At 32.8% G+C, this 22,677-nt stretch overlaps 1 protein-coding gene across 3 annotated transcripts in view; it reads left to right on the plus strand.

The window, feature by feature from the left end:
- Nucleotides 1-22,677, plus strand: part of LOC106871059 (influenza virus NS1A-binding protein homolog A) — a 32,798-nt gene that overhangs the window by 8,366 nt on the left and 1,755 nt on the right. The window contains exons 1-10 of one of the 3 annotated variants that reach the window (XM_014917328.2): nucleotides 5,729-5,885; nucleotides 6,151-6,451; nucleotides 9,565-9,689; nucleotides 14,489-14,620; nucleotides 15,280-15,398; nucleotides 16,273-16,392; nucleotides 17,236-17,368; nucleotides 19,621-19,872; nucleotides 20,941-21,186; nucleotides 21,288-21,413. In XM_014917328.2, coding sequence (XP_014772814.1) covers nucleotides 5,822-5,885; nucleotides 6,151-6,451; nucleotides 9,565-9,689; nucleotides 14,489-14,620; nucleotides 15,280-15,398; nucleotides 16,273-16,392; nucleotides 17,236-17,368; nucleotides 19,621-19,872; nucleotides 20,941-21,186; nucleotides 21,288-21,413 — 1,618 coding nt within the window. In that variant the 5' untranslated portion in view covers nucleotides 5,729-5,821. Of the gene's footprint in view, nucleotides 1-5,728; nucleotides 5,886-6,150; nucleotides 6,452-9,564; nucleotides 9,690-14,488; nucleotides 14,621-15,279; nucleotides 15,399-16,272; nucleotides 16,393-17,235; nucleotides 17,369-19,620; nucleotides 19,873-20,940; nucleotides 21,187-21,287; nucleotides 21,414-22,677 lie in introns of those variants that run through there. The other 2 variants (XM_014917336.2, XM_052965570.1) reach the window with 2 other exon arrangements.

A 22,677-nucleotide genomic window follows, 5' to 3' on the forward strand; every position in this document is an offset into this window, starting at 1 on the left:
TACCCGCTCCCATTGATTGCACCTAGTATAGCACTAGTGTAGCAATAATTGGGTACCCTCCCAGCAGTATACTGGATAGATACTATCCCTTAGTGGGTTGTACCCCCAACCCTTAACTCTCTCACGTTATATATATATATATGTATATATATATATATATAATCTCATATACACTTCATGTTCACTGTCATCATAAGTTGTTTACGTATACTCAACTTTCTCTTAGAGCAGTAGACTCTATAAGCATGGGACAATAGTCAAAAGTACTTTTCTAGGTCAATGAATATGTTATTGTTCTCAGTTATAAATTCAGTAATCTCACTATAAGTAGCAACTGTAATTTAATGTCCAGACAGAAACCATGTTTTCCAGTACAGTGATACTTTTTACCAATTTTGAAATTAATTCATCAGCTTAACCCCTCAGAACCCCAGTGGCCGCTATTCCAGCTGCCAGCCGCAGGTAGATACCGCAGGTTGTACTGTTTACAAATACCCCAGCAGCTGTTTTACCAGCCAGTATTTTCTGCATTGGAAAACCAGACAGTAACTGTTGATTTGACTGGCAGAAGTGCCAGTATTGGTGACCAAAAAAAAAAAAGCGGTAAGGGCAATGTTGCCTTCTATTTGGCATTTTATTTCAATATGAGAGACAGAAAATACATTTTAATGACACTGAATATTAAATAGGAAATAATTTGTTTTTGCTCTTTTATCCAGGGAAGCTGGGGTGAGGGTGCTGAGGGCACTGGGTATCTGGGGTTCAAAGGGTTAAGGTCTGTAATTTCTCTTGGTGCATTTTGTTTTGGTAGCAGTTGACAGTAGTGTTGCTGTCATGCCAGTCATTGAGAATGTTCCAGGATACGAACTTCCTACTTTAAATTAAAACCGTCCATTGAAATTTAATGTTAATATTCCGAAGATTAGCTTAATAACGTTGTTCTAAACTCTTTGTTATTTCCAAAACTGAAGTAAAAGTGTATGCCAACAGAAATATGGTAACAAATGGGTTAACTAACTTGTATACAACCAGTTCATCCATGAGGAGGCTTGCAGCTTTCAATGTTTAGATCTCTTGCAATCAGGATGACCAACATAAAAGATTATAGAATTGACTTCACATACCCAGTGATTAACAGCAAGCCCAGTTTTAGTGAGAGTAATCATAAATATCTTAGTGTTTCTTTGAGATCATTGATATACAAACATGGAGGTTATAATCTTGTTAAGCAGTAAAAACCCTCCTAGTGAATGTCTTTTTCTGTTTTGTTTTTTTTTAACTTCCAACTTAGTGACACTATATCTTGAATTAATACAAATGAACAAGTATCAACATGACTATATATATCTCGGTTCTGATAGATGCACTCATAACAGCAAGGCTAGAGCAAAGTAGTTCCACAATGGCCAACTAACTTAATGAATAGATTGGTTGGTTTTGCTTGAAAAACCCAATTAAAATTTTGTGAACTGTAAGTTTTGCACCTGGAATATACTTTACTTGAGATGTTCTGGGAATATACTTTGTTTAGATGTTACATTTGATTTAAAAGAATTTTTTTTTTTTATACCTAATCCTTTGTGTGATTAGGGATTTCTATTGGTGGCCTTACTAGATTGTGATGTACTTAATTTCCTTGTTTTGGTGGGGGTTTTGTATGACGGTTCTTGTCACATGTTTATTTATTCACTTTTTTCTTTCTTTTGTACATATTCTGACATGAAGAGTAGATCATTGAGGCGTTATAGAATTTTATATTATTGTCTTGTGAGTTGGTTTATGATATGTGATTTAAGATAATGTTCAGTGTTTACAGACTAGCAAAATTCTTTGAATATCAGTCTTTCAGTATTTGTTCTAGGATCAACAAGTTTAAATCCTATGGTCAGTTTTCCTTTTAATCCTTTTGGGATTGGTAAAATATAATAAAATACTGGGTAAGTGCTGATATTAATATAATAAACTAACCTTTTCCCCTCAGAATTGCTGGCTTTGTGCCTCACAGATCATTATTTTATGCCATTTTTCTGTTCTGATATGCTTGTTCAAGTCAATTCACATTCGGTTACCACTCTCTTAGGCAGTTTGTTGACCATGATCTTGCTGATTATCATTGTTTTAATGTCCATTTTTTCCCTCTTTGGATGGGTATGACAGAGTTAATTGTAGATTTTCTATGGCCAGATGCTCTTCCAGCTGCCAAGCCATATCTATTTGGTAATATTTCCAAGCAAGTTAATATTTCCCCATTATCAGACATTTTGCAAAATTGGTATTGTCTGACATTATTTAACAGTAACATAAGCTTTATGACTATCAAAGTGAGACACGTATATCTCTCTCTAAATATACAGGGTGTCCACAAAGTCTGGCTACATGGAGTAAATAGAATCGTAACGTAAACAATTAAATATAAGAATAATAATTTCTTAAAGTATGTGTTAATCCCCATGTACCCAGACTTTGTGGACACCCTGTATATTACATATAGTCTCAAATTCACTCACAAGTCTTTGGTTGGCTTTGCCAGCCACTTCACACAGAAATGTTGGCTGCATCTTATCACACCAGTGTGGGAAATGTCTCTGTTCACCAGCACCAAAAAGGTCTCTCTTTCTCTTTGCAATTCTGAAAGGAGTCTCTTCCTTGCCCTAACTCCATTTGTTTCTTTGTCACACAGCTGTTTGAGAAGAGAGCCAGGTCAAGAGGGTAATAGAATAAATATTTGGAAATCCTCTCTCTTAGCTTCCCAGCCATTGTCAGTTGTCAGATGTTGACAACATAATAAACCTGACAAGTTAATGGATATTAGAATATACACAGTTTGTATGTTCTGGTATCCATTAACCTGTCATGTTAACCATGCTATTTACCTGTTGTGAAAAATCTAAATTGTTAGTTTGTTTACACACTGACTGACCAGTTCAAAGCTTGAACTTTCCTGGAATTAAAACTTACCCCAGTTTCCAGGTTAGAAGTGGTTGGAGATTATGTATCAACAGTGAGTTATATTCCTACTTTTCATTTGGATGAGCTTGTTGATAGCTAAAGCAGAAACATTAGGTGAAAAGCTACTGCATTCTGCAAGTTGGCTCTTCTGTTTGATCATGTATCTTACCTGCTGTTATGTGCTACAGTTCAGGTTGTATATAATCTGAGGATGTTCTGCATTATACCAGCAAAGACTAGACTTTCGGTCTAGTAATTAATGTGAGTGTTTATTTTGATGTGTAGCTTTGTTAAACACCATAAGGCTATAAGGCCAGATTAATAGCAGCATGGCGAAGGCATAGTGATGTCAGTTTCTTTACAATTCAGTGTACTTTTAGATTATGAACCTGCATTTGAGCAATAGCTAATATGTAATATACTTTAATATGATATAGAACTTCAACTCTAAAAGATGAACAAAATTTAACCTGGTCAAATGCCTTGTTTTTACCCCAAATACATCACTCTTTGATTAATTGGAATAGTAAACCTTTATCAGGTGGCAGAATATTTGTTCCGGTGTTATTCCAGGTGACAGTGTGTGCAACACAAAAATTGCTTGCTAAGTCTTCAAAGACTCGCTGATGGTGGGGAAAAAAATCAACTGATCATGGAGACCATCATGCTTTAAATATGTAAATGCATTTGTAGCATAATGAAATTGGTCCAGGGGAATAATGTAACTCTTTGAAATGTCATTGATCAGTACTGATATAGTTATACATAGTCCAATTTGCCTTTGATAGCAGAATTAAAACTAGTGCTGTATAGATTAGGGTGGGCGTCCAATATTCTGAATGCTTGAAATATACATGAAGCAACTAAGACCAGCTTTGAAGATCTCGGCATTGTTACTTTTTAAGTACTTTGGATTCTTGTTTTGGTGATCACTCCCTTAATTTCACCTTTAGTTAGACAAATGAACACAGTATTAAGATGTGTCTCACTGTTGGTACAGCAATACTTGTATGATCATGGTTAAGCATTTTCTCAATGCTGTTATATGGATAGATATGTCTGCCAGAACAACTCAACTGGCAAAAATTGAGAAGACTTACAGCTACTTCCAGCCCTACAAGAAGATATTTGTGAGTTAAAATTGATGTTGCAGGTAACCCATATACAAGATTTCATTGTAAAAATATGTGTAACTATCTTTTTTTGATATGCTCTATAAGTTAACAATAAAGCAAAAATATTTAGTCTTTGTATAATTAATTTTTTTTTTTCACAAACAGTTAAGATATAATCTTACTCCCACTTGTATGTGGAGTTTCATACATCATTTCCTGCCCATGCCAGGTAAGCTGGGGCAGGTTTTGTAAGAAACTTTTTTTGTGACTATGAAACGTGAATCTGACCTATTTAATAATTAAATAAAAGGATGTTTTGTCAGGCATATTGGATACAATCGGTAAATACTTTTAAGTTAGGATTTCAGAAAGGCACATGCTGTGCAATGTGTGAGAGAAAATTACAGAAGAAACGAACAACTGGATCAAGTTATGGAGACAACTGATCCATGACGGGGGGGGGGGGGCTTCATGCCTGGATACTATCTTCTGAGTGAGGCAACTGCAGGAGAAATACATGGTTTAGAGTAGATCACTATTCTTGGCATCTGTTGACTTGGAAGGCTACTAAGGAAGCTAGGTGAGGGCTGTGCATGCCGTGAACAGATAAAATAAGGAGTCAGCAACCTTTTTCAGTGATGAATTTAGCATGGGGGTATCTTCTGTTGCACTGTTTGCAAACTGTACATTACAAATTGTAATATCTTTTATTTAAAAATCTGACAATAATTGAGCTATTTTCTATGCTATTAATAAGCATGTTAGAATGCTTAACAAACAGTCCCCATAACAGCACTTCTATTCAGATCTGTGAATTTGTTTTCTTTTCATCTGTTTTAGATGCTCTCCTTCCCCTAATAAACTATGATAAAGGCTTCTCTCTTGCGAGAAGAGTTCAATCATATAAAGTGGAACTGATTGTGGGATGAAGGATAGCTTGTTTTTGCTATAGTAGCATGGTAATTGGCAGAAAAAAAGATAAAGTCATAGGAATCACCAGCTAAAATCTCAGAATTTTATAATACAAAGTTGAGAAGCATGAAAAAAAAAAAAAAAGATTGTATTGCAGTAGTGATAGTAGGGAAAAACAGGTAGTTTTGTGTGTGTATGTGCACACAGATAGCTGGTGATTGAAAATCAGGGCATGGAAACAGCATATATGTATATTTATAGTCTACTCTTGTGTTGTTTAGGAGGAAGGGATTGTGACCATGGTCCTTGCTTACCCTCTTAGGCAGAAAGTTCGTGTTCTCCTTCAGATGTTGGAAAACAACAGTTAAAGGGGAAAATATTGTGAAGAAGGACTTTGATAATGATTAGTTGCTTGAGGAAAGGTGATATGAGATGGAGCAGAGGTCACTGAAGGTCACTACATTCCCCCTGTTCATTATAGTAAATTTACAACAAATTATTGTGTTGTTGGCCATGTTCAACTAGGAATATCACTGTTCAGAAGTAACATTTCTGTACTCGAGAATTAAAGTTCAAGAAATAATCGTCTGCTAAGTTTGTGACACATCAGTAAAACTTAATAAGGATTATGCAAAAGATTTTGAAAATAGCCTGTTTCTTGTCAGCTTATCATGCATACCTTCAGCAGCTGAGTCAGCAGCTGCATTCCAATCTTCCCCAGCATTGGTTGCTTATATATTAATAGTATCTAACAGGCTGCTGAGGTATATGAGCTTTAGAAAGGTCTCTGTCTAGACGCTTCTTCTACAATCTGGCATTGCTTTTACTGTCTCTAAAACTTTACAATGAAGGTATTGAATGATTTTTTAAACCCCAGTAATTCTGAAGGTGCACAAAATAATTATGATGGTAAGTTCTCCTTTTTCAGTTTTTCAGATGTTCATCAGGATATTGTATTTTTGCCCCTTTGTGTACTTTATATATTAAGCTAACATTCATTTACTCACACATAATGTCCATAAGTCTGCTATTTTTTTTTATTGTGAAGTTTCTTTAGTTTTGAGAGTCTTCAGGTAATCCTGTTTTTGTTTTAAAAAAAAAATTGTCACAAAATCTGAATTGCTTCTGTTTTGTATAATTTCATTTTTTTTATCTTATTACATTTTTTTTTCAGATTCCCTTGACATCATGGATGTAGATAATGAAGGCATTGAAAAGGAGATGGTTTTTGTTGATAACAATCACCATAAAGATTTGCTGTCATCTTTAAATTTGTTACAGAAAAATGGACAGTTCTGTGATGTAAAGCTGGTAGTTGGAAAGCATGAAATCTCTGCTCATAAAGCTGTTATGGCTGCTGTCAGCACTTATTTTTTCAATCTGTTTACCACAAAAGATTCAGCTAATATGTATGAATTAACTGATGTTGATTATGAAAGTTTCCAACACTTACTTAATTATGCCTACACTGGACGGTAAGTTAACAATTTCATATATTTTCTTTTTGTTTTTTTTTTATACATGAAACTGTTTTTATATTCTTTTTATTTTCATTTAAAGCTTGAAGAATGAAAATAAGGTAAAAAAGATATGCTGATATCTTACTTCATTAAAATATCTCCATAATTTGATAGTTAATTAAATATTAAATCATCAGTTAACTAGATGTAGTTAAAGAATTAAGTTTTTGAGAAATGTACAAAAACAATACCTAAATTGTTTGATTTATGTATCTGCATATTATTACAGCATACACATGAAAACATTCATTTGATAGTTTTCAAACAAAAAAATAATATATATATATTTTAAGGCTTATATTTCTTTCCATAATTCTACGCATTAAAAAAAAAAACATATTTTTGTTACTTGCTGTGATATCTTGCTTTTAGTACTATACAATTTATAATTTAAACTAACATGTTAATAATGTATCTCTATCAGATGTTAATTTTTATATTTGCTCTGTAACAGATACTCTCATGTCAAAGTGGAACTCCAAAAGTGGGTGAGCTTCACTTATGATATATTCACTAGTGAAACAAAAATCCAATATGCTGAAGTATGTTTTTATTTAGTATTATAATTTAGATTTATGAGCATTTTCTTAAATTGTCTATTTCTTTATTACTTTTTAAGAATATATTTTTTTCATTTTTGATTGTCCACTTGATCTATTTTTACTATATCTGCAATATGTACACACATTTCTTGTAAAGCCCTTTTTTAAATTTATTTTCAGGTTCAAGAATATTTTTTCTACAACTGTTTGCTAATCTTAGTCATTTTTGATTTTCATTTTATTGAAATAGATATGATTTAATTTTCATTAATATAAAGTTCTTTATTTTTTTGAGTAATAATGTAATTTTAAACATGCATTTTCTTCTCACCATATTGAGCAGATTTAAAGTTTTGTGGTAAGAATATTATTTAAAATGTTTCAGTTATGAAATTGTATTATTCTGAAACTCCAGTCTTTTATGCATAGAGGTAATATTTGTCTCTGTGATTATCCCTGCGTTCAAATATACCAAGTTGTATATGAACCTAGAGCTGAAAGAATTTTGAATGAAATTGAACTAGCAATAGTGCTCCTGTGCTAGTCACATGGTCTCTGAAGCTGTAGCTACCAAGCTACCTCTCCAATAAACTGCTATGAAATTTTGGAACTAAGTCCTAAAATAGACATGGCTAGAAAGACAAGCAAATGGTTTGAGCTAAGCAAATTTGCTTAGACAGAATAGTGGTATGATGGTAGTGCAGGAGCCTAAAAAGTTGTTAGTAAATATACAGGTTTACAGTTTGGGTTTTGAATCCTGTCGAAAAACAATTACATTTTCATTTGACTTGTCCAGACAAATTGAGAGGAATCTAAACTGTTAGTCATTTGGTAATTTGTGACAGATCTGTGTTGCAAATAATGATTGGACCTGCTCTTGAAAATGCTTACTTTTCAAGCTTATTTATGTAATAAAGTTGAATTTTTAATGTAAAATAGTATACAATTATATATTCCCAATTCATTGTCTTTATCTTTTTTTTTATATATAAGTAAAAATTACATAGGAAACGTCTTCACACCTTTCTATGTAATTTTATTTTTCTATAGTTATATCCATTTTAGTTGGCCATAAGTATATCAATTAAGTTCTATATCTGAACAAACAAAAAAAAAAAAAGATAAAGACAAGTAGCTTGCATTTATCTTATAGTAATTATACCTAAATCTTATTTTCTAAATCCTGACTATTTCTGTAACTTTGAAGAATTAGTTTATCATTCTCTTTTTTATTTGCATTTTTTATTTTTATTAACCTCTTTTGCTGGCACATGAACATGCTATTTCCTAGTATTAAACACTGAAATTGATTTTATTCAATTGGAATGAACATGCTACTATACTGATTTTTTTTCTTCTTTTTTTTTTTGTTTGTTTAATTTTTTTTATAGCACTAAAATGTCACATTTATGAATGTTTCTACTTCATATGGCAATTACCAATCACTATTCCATGACATTAAACATTATTGTGTGGAGAGAGAGAAAAACAAAACAATTCTTAATTTTATATATATATATATATATATGTATATATATAAAAATGAAATTTGATTTAATAATCAATAGTTATAGATGATAGACTCATATTTAGAAAATCCCTTAAAATTGTTTAATATTTTTCTAAAATTTTAACCAATAATTTGAATTCGACCTAAAAAGGATTTTTTTATACATCTGCTGCTCTAAATGCGAAACACTTTTCTGTAGCAGAAATTTTAATATTTTGAAGAAGAAAAACTGATTTCACAAATTATTTATATTGAATATGCATATATATCAGTTTGTGATTTATTTAATTGGGTTGGTAATTGATCAGAGAGGAAGAAAGAAAATATATATTCCAACCGTCAATTTTTTAATTTTTTTCCTTAAAATTGCTTTTATAGTCTGCTCTGAAGGTCATTCACTAAACCAGGTATTATAATGCTCCAATGTTTGTTAATACATGAATTTGTATTCAAATTTAATTAAAACGTAAATATTTATTTATGATAAAAACTTACAATGGGACTCCACTAAATAGTTTATGTAGCTTTACCATTTATTCCTCGTGGATTGTAAATATTTATAAACATTTTTACATTTTAACCCTTTAGCATTTAAACCAGCCATATCTGGCCAAGTATTCTACCTGTTATATGTTCAAACCAGCCAGATCTGGCCTCTCATGCCTACCCTACAGTGTCATTCTAAGAATATACAATCGTATCATGGAAGTCACAAAGCTACAAGATAATGCATGATTAATTCAAAACAATGTAAATAAATAAGCATTACATTTGATGGAGTAATCTGAATGCTAAAGGGTTAAATATTCAGTTCCCACTATTTCCCTTAGAAATTTCTCCTCTCTTTCCGCCTGTTGAATAAAATTACCAATTCAAACTCAAGTGATGACCATCACTGCAGACTGTAATACAGTTATCGTAAATATAAATTGTTTTCCTCTGTCTTTACTGTACTACAGGCAGGTAAGTTAACTACTGTAATGTACGGTAACAACCTCTCTTTATGCCTCCTGCAGACTGCAGCTTCCAGGTGCGGAGGTAAAGACAGTGTACAAGGCAGCCATGCAATTCCGGATTGCTTCAGCAGCCAAGGCCTGCTCTGATTTCCTGGTGGCTAACCTCTCCCCTTCAAATTGTCTTGGTATTTATCATTCTTGGGACACATTCTCTTGGTTTGTCAGTAGTTACTGTCTTAACTGCAGCATTCTCTGCAGTTGAGGAACTTTTCTCCCTCCCTCTTTCTCTATCACCCTCTTTTTCTCTTTCTTTTCCTCTTTTCTTTCCCTCTCTCTCTCATCCACTTTCCTTTTTCACTCTCACCCTCTCATTTACTTTTTTATTTCCCTCAGTAAATTTTTTTAAAAACTATAATTGATCAGTATTCTGAAATCTATATGATCTATATATCTATAATATCCTATTTTGATTATTTTGTATTAAAGATAAGATTAAATATTGGTTTGTTGATTAGCTAGTAAATTGTATTGTGAAATTCTGATAATTTATAATACTTCAATTAAAAATATCTTCAGGAAGGCTAGAAACTTAGATGTATAGTGATAACTTTGGTAATTGATCCTTTATGTTGTAAAGGAAACAAATTATTGATTTTTAAATAGATTCAGCTAAGTAAGTTATATTTTTATTTTGAAAATAGCTTATTCTTAATATTATAGCTGAAAAAAATATTTACTTACCTATTTCACTAATTTGCTATTTTAATATTCTAAAATTCCTTGTACTTAATATATAATAGACTGGAATTTTCCTAATTTTCTCTTTTGGACAGGCACTAGATTTTATTGCTTAGAAATAATGATTTATTCAATAGTTTTGTTTCAAATGTATCTTGTCTTTCTTAAATGCTTTCTTCTTGAAAAGTGCATGAGAATAATATTCCTGTCACTATATGTAAATATATTTGTCTTGGTGACAACACTATGGAATAAGTTTTTAACGCTTTATTCAAGATTCTTGTATACATAATATTATTAATATACCTTTCTTGCTGTTACTATTCTGTGTTACTTTTCGTTGCTAAATTACTTTTTGAAACAAAATTTTCCATATCATTCCTGTTAATTCTGTATTTGTCAGTATTTAATTTATTAATTGCTGTAAAAGACTTCTTTTTGTTTTTTCATTTCTTCATTGCATCATAAGACTTTAGAATAAGGTTAAAAATACTTGTCCAAAACAAAATTTTTATAACTACTACCATAGAGTTTATTTATAGTCAGTATTGTGCTAAAAATATCTACATCTATATATCTACACACACATCTAATAATTGGCAAATATCTGTATATCATTAATGTAGTTTTACTTACGTATCACATACTATGAATTGTTTTAGCTAAGTTAAAAATTTCTATTTTCTTTTTAATCACATTTATTTAGTTAAACACCTACCAAATAGTTTTCATTACAATACTGCAGTTGTGGCTAGTATCAGTTTCCAAGTTGCCAACATTGATGGTTCTTTTTCTTATTTCTGTTCTGAGATTAAGGCATCACTGTATCAATTGTTAGGTATGATAGTGAATGTGCATCACATGTATCTAGGCTTTTCATTTTAGTTTCTTTTAAATCAATGGAAGCAAAAATAATGTAATAATTAGCAGTTTTTGTTTACATAAGCTATTAAGTATTTCAAGTAACAATTACTATCTAGTGTTACAATTAATACTTCTGAATGACCCACTTTCTATATATATATATGTGTGTGTGTGTGTGTGTGTGTGTGCGCGCATGCATATTTATATCTCTGTGTTAAATGTGGGCATGTATGTGGGAATATGTAATGTGTGCATGTATATGAGTATTTCATGTGTATGTATCCGTTATAGGTATTTTATGTGCTTGTATGTCTATATTGAAAGGTTTATATATATATATATATATATATATATATGTATATATATATATTGTGTGTGTGTGTGTGTGTGTGTGTACATATGTGCATATATGTAATAGTTTTGTTTTATCTGCTTATATGTGAGTGTGTACATGTTGGGTGTATACATTCATAGGTTGGTTTATATACATCCAAAATATTCTGACATTGCTTTTTAATAACCCCCCTCTCTCTCTCTCTCTTTCTTTCTGATACATGCACACAAAATTGCATCTTAGGTGTGAACACTTGAAAATCTTAGTGTCTCTTATGCTCATTTGCAACATCATGTTTTAACTCTGTCTCTCTGAGCAATATATAAAATACATCCATAGGTTTAATAATAGCATTGCCAATTAGTCAGTTCCATTGAGATAAGTAGTTTTAAGGAAAATCGTCCTTTAGTTGTAGGAGTGTATGAAAGTAAGCCGTCTTAAGGTTATATGCTAGGAGTGGACGAAGTATGAAGGCTAGGCTTGTCAAGAAGTTTTATAGCTCTTGGAGCGTATAAAGTTTTATAGCTCTTGGAGCAGTAATAATGAAAGCCAAATGAAATTAAATGGAAATGTGTGGAGTGTCTTTAATCATAACTATTGATGTGATATTCTAAAGTATATATCTGAATAAATATAAGTTATAAAGTCAGTTGGTCTAGGACTTATAACTATGACCATGAAGATGTATCTCTACAGAATTGGTTCATTTGAGGCAAATGGATGGATATTCTCATAGTTGGGAGGAATGTGAGTGAAAAAAATGACAGTCTGATGTTATGTACATCTGGAAACCATGCTCAATTATGATAGTTTCATGAAATGAGACTACTTGTAAGATTTTTAAACATTGATGTGAAGGACAATTTCAGAAAGTTTTGCAGTCGCTTACTTGTCTGATTGGCTTCGTATATTCACCATAAAATGCATTTTAGTGAAGTCTATCCTGAGAATAAGTGAGTATCAAAAATGAAAGAAAACACTGGTTTGACTCGATTTGATGAAACTTGTCGCATGATATCCGAGTTCCACATTTTCTGTATTTGTTATTGTGATGGTGCAGCTACATCAGTAGCCCTAAAAATACAGGGGTTCTAAATAAGAGGATTCAAATTGTATTGGGAAACAGTAATTTGTGACTGGTTCTATGATCAAGAATTGTCTAAAAGATTGAGAAAGGGAAAAAACTTCCACAAAATGGAAATGCAATTGATTAAAATATATATCAGGAAGTTATTTGGAATACTCTTCTATTCCATTATTGTTAACATTTGTTTTTGTTTTTTTTAGCATGAGTAGGATTTTCTGCAAATATATAGATTTTTAGTCTTGCTGAAGGAATTGTTTTTACAACTAGATGTCTTTCTTTCCTTTTAAATAACCTTGATGTAGAATTGTCAGTCACAGAAACTGAGGCAAGCAGAGAGATATGTTCGTTGCCTCAGGGTTCGACTCCTGATCAATTTTCCTGCACCACAATTATACAAATGTTTGTTCTTTGCCAAGATTTAAAAAAAAATTTCTTGCAGTTATCTTCCCAGGACTATAGTATGTGGTTCCATATCCTGACATTTAACTTGTATTATCTTGTATTCAACTTTTCCTACACTAACTTCATTATAGCCCTTTGTACATTTTCAGTAATCTAAGACTGACTCTTTCACATCTTTCTTTTCATTGAAAGATGTGTTAAAGTTAGTTTGGACATACTTCCTCACTGTGCCTTTGTTGTTAATACTATTTCACAGTATAAAAAAAAACAACACTCCACCACTCATCCTCTCACTGTAGAACATGGAGAAAAAAGAAAAAAGCTTGTGACAGTTTGTGGTGGTATAGTCTTTCTGTTTTTTGTTTTCTTTCACATTCCTCTATTGCTTATCTTTTAGCATTTATATTCCACTATATTACTATCTGGCCAGCCCTCAACTCTAGTTAAGTAGCAGTTAGTGTGGACGTTTCTGTCCTCACTCACTCTTAATGCATCTTTTAGCTTCCAAACTTCTGCTGCTGTTTTCATGATTGATAGTCTAAATTTAGCATTAATCTTTATAAAATGTTCTTGCTGGTTAAATTTTGTTATAACATTAGTTAGTTTTAATTCCACTTCGATGTGGCTTACTGGTTTAGTAAATCTGAAGCTATTGATAATTCATTTGCTTGATAAAAATTCAAGAGCTTTGTTCTTCATTTTATAGTCATATTGTCTGATCACACCAATAAATTTGATTGTTTGATGACCTAGTTGTCCGTCTAATTCATTTTTATTGTACAGCAAGCACCCCTAGGTATTTTTTCCACTCATTCTTTTTAAGTTAGGTCATTCAGCGTTTGCTCACAAAAGTCCTATATACTTTTCTTATTTAAGATTTACAATACTGTTTAGACTGTGAGGAGGATTATGTCACAAGTTGTCACTTTACCACCAAAGTGCGAACTCATTCCCCACTGCATTCTATTTTTAATAAATTTAAATTTTGACTTGTCTTCCTTGCTTTTCTTGTCCAGAATTTAAGATAATGGTTGGTTCTCACTAGGTGTTATGTTAAGATTTTTGGTTCACTACATTATATTAGTGTCCACTTTATTCTAAGTTTTTAGTTGCTTCCTCCAGTATTAGAACTATTACTATCTAGAGGAAATTACAATAATTTTACTTTCCTGTAATAAATCTGGCTTATGCACCTTTTGTAGTGTCATTTTTCTGTACACAACACACTTCACTTACTAACAGTTCTACTTCCCATTTAATACTTTCTATTAAAAGTAGTTATTCTGAGATTAAGCTGAAAAGACAGTCATATGATGTTGGTGTGTGAGCGTGTGTTAGGGAGTGTAAATGTGTATGTTAAGCATGTATGTGTGTGTGTGTGTGTGTGTGTGTATGTGCTTATAAACATGTGTGTAAATTTATATGTACATGGTTCATATACACATGTACATATACTTGATCACATGCATATTTATATATACATACACACAGGTTGATGTAGATGTTATTTATGCCAATTTTCTTTTCCGTATCACATTTTCATTGTTTTTTTGTTGCAGAATTCAGATGGTGTGCAGGTGATAATGATCAGTTAAAGACACAAATAGATGCTTATATACAGAAACATGTTGCTGAGGTAATAAACAGTAATAAACTGTCTGTTTTACCTCGCATCCTCATAGAAATAGTGGGTAAGTAGTTTTTGATTTAAAAAAAAACAAAAGTAAATTTAGACCAATGTGAACAGTAAAGATCTGCTGTATTTTGTATTCTTCACAATCTCATAAAATGTATTAATGTTTCTGAAAGTTTCAAGACAAACAACATAATATAAATCTGTAATATAGGAGCATATACTGAGAGAGCTTGAAGAAATAATTGATAGTACTTTTAGAATTCTTATTTTGTGCTTGTGACAGTGTGTTTAAAAACATTCGTTTTACAACCTCATGGGCATTTTGGGTAATTGTCTTTGAGTCAACTAAAACCTAGGAATTGAGATTTGATAGTTAACTGCAAAACCAAAAGCAAATTTGTTGAACAAAACTTAAGTATTCAATTCTGACTGAGTTCTCTCCCTTCACGCTAGGACTACGTCATTTTGGTTTCTTTCAACATTGATAAAATAAAATATTTATAAAAACAAAACTTTTAAGGCTGTGCCCCAACATGGCTGTAATCCAATAACTAAAATCAGTAAAAAAAGTATTACATTTAAAGATTTATGCCTTCATCATCCAGTGATTTACGTGTGATTTTTCATGTTAGGGGATGAGTAGATTTGCCATAGTGCAATTTCATACATTTTGATGTACTTTTAAATATTTTTTTCTTTTAAATTCCAAATTAGGTGCTGATGAAATTATTCTTGGTAACAAAATTGACGCTCATATATTTCATCTGGTGTTCAATTGGGCTAAAAACATGCTTGCTCAAGCTAGAGGCTCTTTCAATTATCTCACTGAACAGGTTTGTTGAAATTTTTTATTTTTTCTAATTTTTATGTAACATTCATTTTGTAGCTAAAATGTTTTTAAGCAATTTTAACTCTTAGCGTCTTGATAATAAATTTATCTCAGTTTTGTAATGATAGTGCAGAAAGACAGTTATTGGTAATAAATGTAATAGACATAAGAGAAACATCACAATAAAAGAAATGTTTTCACCCTGACTTTTGCAACTTATTTATTTATTATAAAATATACTAGTTGAGTTACAACCTTCAAAAACAGCTGAGTATGCATGAAAGTTTCAAAAAAAAAAAAACTGTCTGAAAACAGTTGCAAAATCTGTTGTATGTGTGTTGATATTAATAGTGAACATTAAAGATCATCATCATCATCATGCGCCCACTTTCCATGCTAGCATGGGTTGGACGATTTGACTGAGGACTGGCGAACCAGATGGCTGCACCAGGCTCAAATCTGATTTGGCAGAGTTTCTACAGCTGGAAGCCCTTCCTAACGCCAACCACTCCGAGAGTGTAGTGAATGCTTTTTACGTGCCATCTGCACGAGGGCCAGTCCGGTGGTACTGGCAACGGCCACGCTCAAGTGGCGTTTTTTATGTGCCACCTGCACAGGAGTCAATGCAGTAAATAAATAAATGGTAGAGGTAGAGATTTTTTTTTCTTTTTTTTCCCCCCTCTCAGATGAGAGTTCATAACTTCTTTGAAAACAAATATAATCAAAATTGGATGGTTTCAGGCTGTATGGGTCAGAGAGGGGGGGATATGCATTATTAGGTGGATTTGAGTAATACATGGTGTTAAGATCTAATTTGGTTCACTTTTATTTAGATTCTTTTAAAGTATTTTTCTCTTTGTATTTTTAATTAACTTCAGACACACATGCTTTATCTAAACAACAACCAAATATTACAAGACTGTGGATTTTTGGATGACTCTAGTTTAGAGGAAGATGATATGATAAAAGACTACAAACTGTTGTCGAAGAAGAAGCAGGTAAACCACAACAGATATATATTTCATTTTAAATTTTATCCTGATATAAATGATTCAGAAACTTTACATCTATTGAAAGTTTTACTGCTTGGTGCATCTGCAATTAGTTACACCCAATATCAAAACTGTAAAATAGGCATACCAATGAAGGGTACATTGCGGTATTCTTTGAAAGCTACTAAATCTTTGTCATTCAAAAGACAGGCTGATCATGTCTGCTCAGTCAAGTCTGACCTGAAACTAAATAACAATTATAAAGGGCGAGTGTACAGTAGCTTACAAAATTGCACTGTCTACATTTGAGGCTGATATTTAATTTTGTGACAGTGGTGTCTTGTCCAACAGGAGTCTTCAAGGATGAAGATAGCAACCACCCAATATTCTGCTTTGCTATAAAAAGGCTGTCATAAGGAACTGGGTAACAACGTTTAATGGACTTGGCATGATCTTGATAGTAGCAGTTAACAGCATAATGCTTCTCATGTTAGAATTTTAGCAATGAAATGATAGTTTTTTTTTTTTTTTTTTTTTTTTCTATATTCTAGATTCTTATTTCACTGTTGATAAAATGCTATAAGAATTATTCAACCTTTAAGCACAGTCAATGCATGCTAATTAATATTCTATATTGTAGTGGAAAATTTGAGGATGAATTTCTTAATTTCAAGCATGGCTTATAATTCAATGAGACCATCACCAGTAAAAGAATTGACAATTTTGCTGTAGATGTGTGTAGTAACTGTTCATCTTGTTTCTCAGCAGCTCATTTTTATTACTTAAACAGATAAGAAATATTTCTTTTCAACACTCATTCTATCAGTGACTTTTTTTGTACTTTTTCAGTTAGCTAATTGCAAAAATAAAATGGATTCAAGTAATTTTTCTCCAAATCAGTTGAGAAAACTTGCTTCTGGTGATTGTGAATGGATTCAGAATGAACATGAATGGTCTTTACTAGCATCATACCAATCAGCCGGTTAGTATTTTTTTTTATTGCTGTTTCTTGGTAGGAGTTGTGCTGATGTTCTAGAAGGAAGTGGTTGTGCAGGGTGTGAGGATAAAGAGGTGAGTGGGTTAAGTATAGAAGGAACAAGACCAGTCAACTCTGCAAAACGGGCTGTTATTGTAGGAGTAAAAAACACTGTGGTGACACTATGCCTGTGTGCCAGATGCTGGAGTGCATCTGTTACAAAAGTCTATATTATTTCATTAATACAAAATAATCATCATCGTTTAACGTCCGCTTTCCATGCTAGCATGGGTTGGACGATTTGACTGAGGACTAGTGAACCAGATGGCTACACCAGACTCCAATCTGATTTGGCAGAGTTTTTACAGCTGGATGCCCTTCCTAACGCCAACCACTCCGAGAGTGTAGTGGGTGCTTTTTATGTGCCACCGGCATGAAGGCTAGTCAGGCGGTACTGGCAACGGCCACACTCAAAATGGTGTATTTTACGTGTCACCTGCACAGGAGCCAGTCCAGCGGCACTAGCAACGATCTCGCTCGAATGTCTCTACACGTGCCACCGGCACAAGTGCCAGGAAGGCGACACTAGGCACAGGTGCCATCACGATTTCGGTTTCGCTTGCCCCAACAGGTCTTCGCAAGCCGAATTTCATGTCCAAAGGAAATTAGTATAGTTTGCTGTTATTTAAAAAAGCAAAACAGTGATCAAATTCCATTTTTTTTATTGAAACTGTCTTGCTAACATCTTTGTAGAACATAGAAGAAATGTCCCACCTCATATCCAGTTGAGAGGTAGGATTAATTGCATAATTTCAAACTGCAAAACGAACATAGCTGATTTTCTTATATAGTATAGCAATCGCAAAACATCTTTACAGGTAGATCATGAGAAAAAAAAAGGTCCTGCATGAAGGGGTCAAAAATGTAAGAATCGATTTACTATTGCCTGAAAGTTAATATTTAAAAAAAGTACAAATAGTTCAATATATTGAAAAGAAATAAATAAGTGCATCATTGGAATGTGCAGAAGAATAGTAGTTAGTGAGTAGTTAAAGAAAGGCTGAATTGCCAAGAAGAATTCATAAGGAATGTTGGGTCAAGGTATATGTTAATGAAACAACAAAAATCAAGTCAGTGCTTTAATTTTAAAGCAATGGGGAGAAATGATTGCATACTGAAATAATACGAATGTTGTCAAACAGATAGACAGGTAGTTCAGTAGGCAATTACTTGCAAGGTAAGTGAAACCCTAAAAAAATTTATTTTGAATAAACTTCACCTGTTACTTTTGAATTTTTGAGAACCACCAAATTTCACTTATGTAATAAAAGGTCTTGTGCACTTACAACTATTGGCACCTTTATATTGTAGCTCACCCTGTCAGCCAAATCTTACATTACATTGGATAATATCCCTGATACATTGTTGGAATAAAAGATGTGACAGCCAGAGTTGAGTTAGAACAGCAGTTGTAAGACTTCTCATTGGTCAATATGAGTAATGCTCATGACTTTCTAGATGAATTAATGAAGCGAATTATTATATAGTCATTTTTCCAGTGAGCAATTTTTCATCAGATTCCTCTGACTCAGTCTCTTGCAAGAGTTAAATATCTTTAAAGCTATAATTACAACTTATTGGCATGAAATGTAATCCTATGACAATTCTTGTAATTTCAAACTGTGCTACTACTATACTTACTATTCAATCATTTTAATATAATTGTTTCTTCATGTACTAACAGTTTATAACATTGTGCTGTATGTTGTTGGCACTCCGTCGCTTACGACGACGAGGGTTCCAGTTGATCCGATCAACGGAACAGCCTGCTCGTGAAATTAACGTGCAAGTGGCTGAGCACTCCACAGTCACGTGTACCCTTAACGTAGTTCTCGGGGATATTCAGCGTGACACAGTGTGACCAGGCTGACCCTTTGAATTACAGGCACAACAGAAACAGGAAGTAAGAGTGAGAAAGTTGTGGTGAAAGAGTACAACAGGGTTTGCCACCATCCCCTGCCGGAGCCTCGTGGAGCTTTAGGTGTTTTCGCTCAATAAGCACTCACAACACCCGGTCTGGGAATCGAAACCGCGAGTCCGCTGCCCTAACCACTGGGCCATTGCGCCTCCACCGTGCTGTCTAAAGCAGTTACATTGTGTAATAATATCCATCCACTGTCTTTATTATTTTCTACAACATACACTACATTTTTGATTTTGTTGAGCTTAATTTTTTTCATTTATCTTTTTATTTGCAGAGCGTACCTCAGTTGGAATAACTTTAATGAATGGTTCTTTGTCCATTGTCACCCTCCATTTAAGACCATGTCCACCTCATAGTCCAAGTAGTACAGTATCTGACCCAGAGTCGCCTACCAATGTTCCTTCCACTGATGTTAGTAGACCTGGATCTATTGAACGAAACGTCTCCCTAACACTCCTTGCACAAATGAGTACAGCACGATGCAGTTTTGGACTTGCAATACTCAATAAAAATCTTGTTGCTGTTGGTAAGTAATCATTCCTTCACGTTTTTCATTGTTTTCTGTTTTAAGTGTGTTAGAGAACTTGTCACCACAGACAATTGAAGTCTGGACAGCTCCCCGTCCAACCCATTTCAGCATGGAAAGCGGACGTTAAACGATGTTAATGATGGATTGTAAAATGATTTGTTGGCATATCAGGGGAGGTAACTTTTATACTAGTGAACATTGCACGCTCTTCATAATTTACGGAAATCAGATCTTGAAAGCAAAAAGAAATACAAAAAATTATTAAAAAGCATTAAAGTGTTAATGTCTCTTTAATTGCTGAGGATTTTCAGAGTGCTAGGCTGATAATTCTAGCAACCATATTGACGTGTTCAATCGTTACATTCATACAAATGAATAAATATTAATACAAAAATGTATTTTTTACCAGAAACTACTGAAATTACTTTCAGTGCAGGTTTTATTTCTTTACATGAAGATATATTTACTCACTTATATATGCAATCTAGATTCTCCTTTTAGATATGCATAATTTCTATATAGAGAGAATCCACACCATGGCATACTCTAATAGGATATAAAAAGCTGAAATAAAAAATTACTGTTGTGGAAATACCTGTAAACTAGTGGCTGTACCAGGATAATCTTACAGCAAAATTTCTCGGGGAGACTGTGTTTCAGAGTGAGGGATAAGTAGATGCAATTTTAGTACACTGATCCTAGTAGTGTAAGGAAAGATAGGGAAAAAAAGATATTAAAAAATATGAACATTACAGTTCAAATGAACATATGTTACGAATATAAAAGTGGAGACCCATTTGATGTATGTGGTTGGATATTTTAAACAGCAAATTTTGGACTAGATCTAATGATTAAACACTTTCATTGAAAAATGAGTTTAGAATATCACAATCTTATTTCAGTTAAATATGTAAATTAAGCAACAAAATACATAAGTTTTGGGGAAAAAATACTTGTTTTATCATTCTATACTACTAATAAATGCTTTACTGAATTATAGTAACAACTAAAATAATTCTTGATTGTAAGTAGTTTTATGAAGATGTTTTCAATTCATTTTTCTAGGTGGTTACGAGAGAGGCGAATGTTTGAGAAGTGCTGAGATGTTTAATCTTCAGGATAATGTTTGGACAAGTTTGCCACCAATGAAAGTTGCACGTGGACGTGTTGCAGTGGCTGTTCTTAACAACAAGCTGTATGCATGTGGTGGCTCTGATGGTCACCATGAACTGCGGTCTGTAGAATGCTATGACACAGAAACTAACAAATGGTCTTTTGTTGCCGATATGCAGACAGAACGCTCATGTCCTGGTAAGTAATTTTTCTTAAATTTGATAAACAAAATCTTTGAATATTTTTCTAAGCTTAAAGTTTGCCATTAAGCTAACTGTATATTCTTTTTATTTTATTAGGTGTTGTTGCACTAAATAACAATATCTATTGCATTGGTGGCTGCACTGGTCAACGCTGTATTGCAGATTGTGAAGCTTATGATCCAGTTACTAACAAATGGCACAGCATTGCTTCACTGAATGAAGGTTTGTAATTGTTTGAAATAAATTCCTGATTTCATTATATAACGATTGTCAATCTAGAATTCATTATCTTGCAATGCTCCATTCATCCATTTATCTTATTTTTGGCCTCTTGTTTGGTGAACATTGACTCTCAGGAATGTATATTATTAGGTTAGCACTTCATTTTAATATAATATCAACATACTGGCTTTTTTGCAATTGTAGTGCCACATAAAAAGTGCCCAGTACCCTCCATAAAGTGGTTGCCAGCTTCTAAGCAAACTTCATGAAATTACAAAATAAGATTTAAAACTGATAAGCAATGAAACCAATTGAGAGTGAAGTAGTTCAAAATTTTGTTCTTGTCAAAAAATAATTAAGTGTTGTATGATGAAACAAAAAGAAAGGAAGCTTATTATAGCTGCATAAATGGTAACACTAAATAGTGGTACTTTTGTATAAATGGTATCTATTTAATTAGCCATTAAAACATGTCCTGGCAGTAAGCTTTGGGTGGGTGGGGTGAGGAAAATGGTACCCTGCTTTAAAACAGGCAAGAGTTAAGTGTCAGGAAGGGTATTCAACTAGGAAACTCCAGTATGGAATAGTGGACATTGAAAATGATAATTTTTAGGTCAAAGAAAGCACTCTTAGTGATTATTGGGTGTTTCAGGACTGGCTGACAGATGTTGGGTACTGTGTTCTACAGGAAGTTAAAAGTTTACCTTAACTGTTAATACTATTCTAATAAGAATTAACATGAAAATTACTTGTTAATAAATATAGAATAGAATAATAGAAAACTTTAAATAAAGACATGCAAATAAGAATAGGACACTCAAATTAAGTGCAATTTTGGAAGTAGTTGGCAGGGGTGATGGTAATCTTTATTAGTAATCATGTTTTTGCTTCTAATATCTGTTATCCTATATTTTGTTTCAATCTTCATAATCTGCTGGGGGCCAACTTTGCTTTATATTTCTCCAAGGTTGATGAAATGATGTGTATAGGTATAGTTTCTATCAACTATATATCTTTCCACTACAAATTTGTGCCATTAACATTTATTGCTCATTATTCCAATCATAAATGTATCTAAACTTGCAGTGTCTAGTCCTATGAAACTTTCCGTCATCATGTTAAAAAATTTGTAATTGACTTTTCTTTGTAGATATCTGCCTTTCTATGTTTTTGCTACTTTTAGTCATCATCAGAATCTGTTAGTGAATTTTACTTAGTTTCTGTTGTATTTGAGTTTTTATTAAAAGTATTTTAAAATAGATTA

Source organism: Octopus bimaculoides, chromosome 2, assembly GCF_001194135.2.
Source record: "Octopus bimaculoides isolate UCB-OBI-ISO-001 chromosome 2, ASM119413v2, whole genome shotgun sequence".
NCBI lineage: Eukaryota > Metazoa > Mollusca > Cephalopoda > Octopoda > Octopodidae > Octopus > Octopus bimaculoides.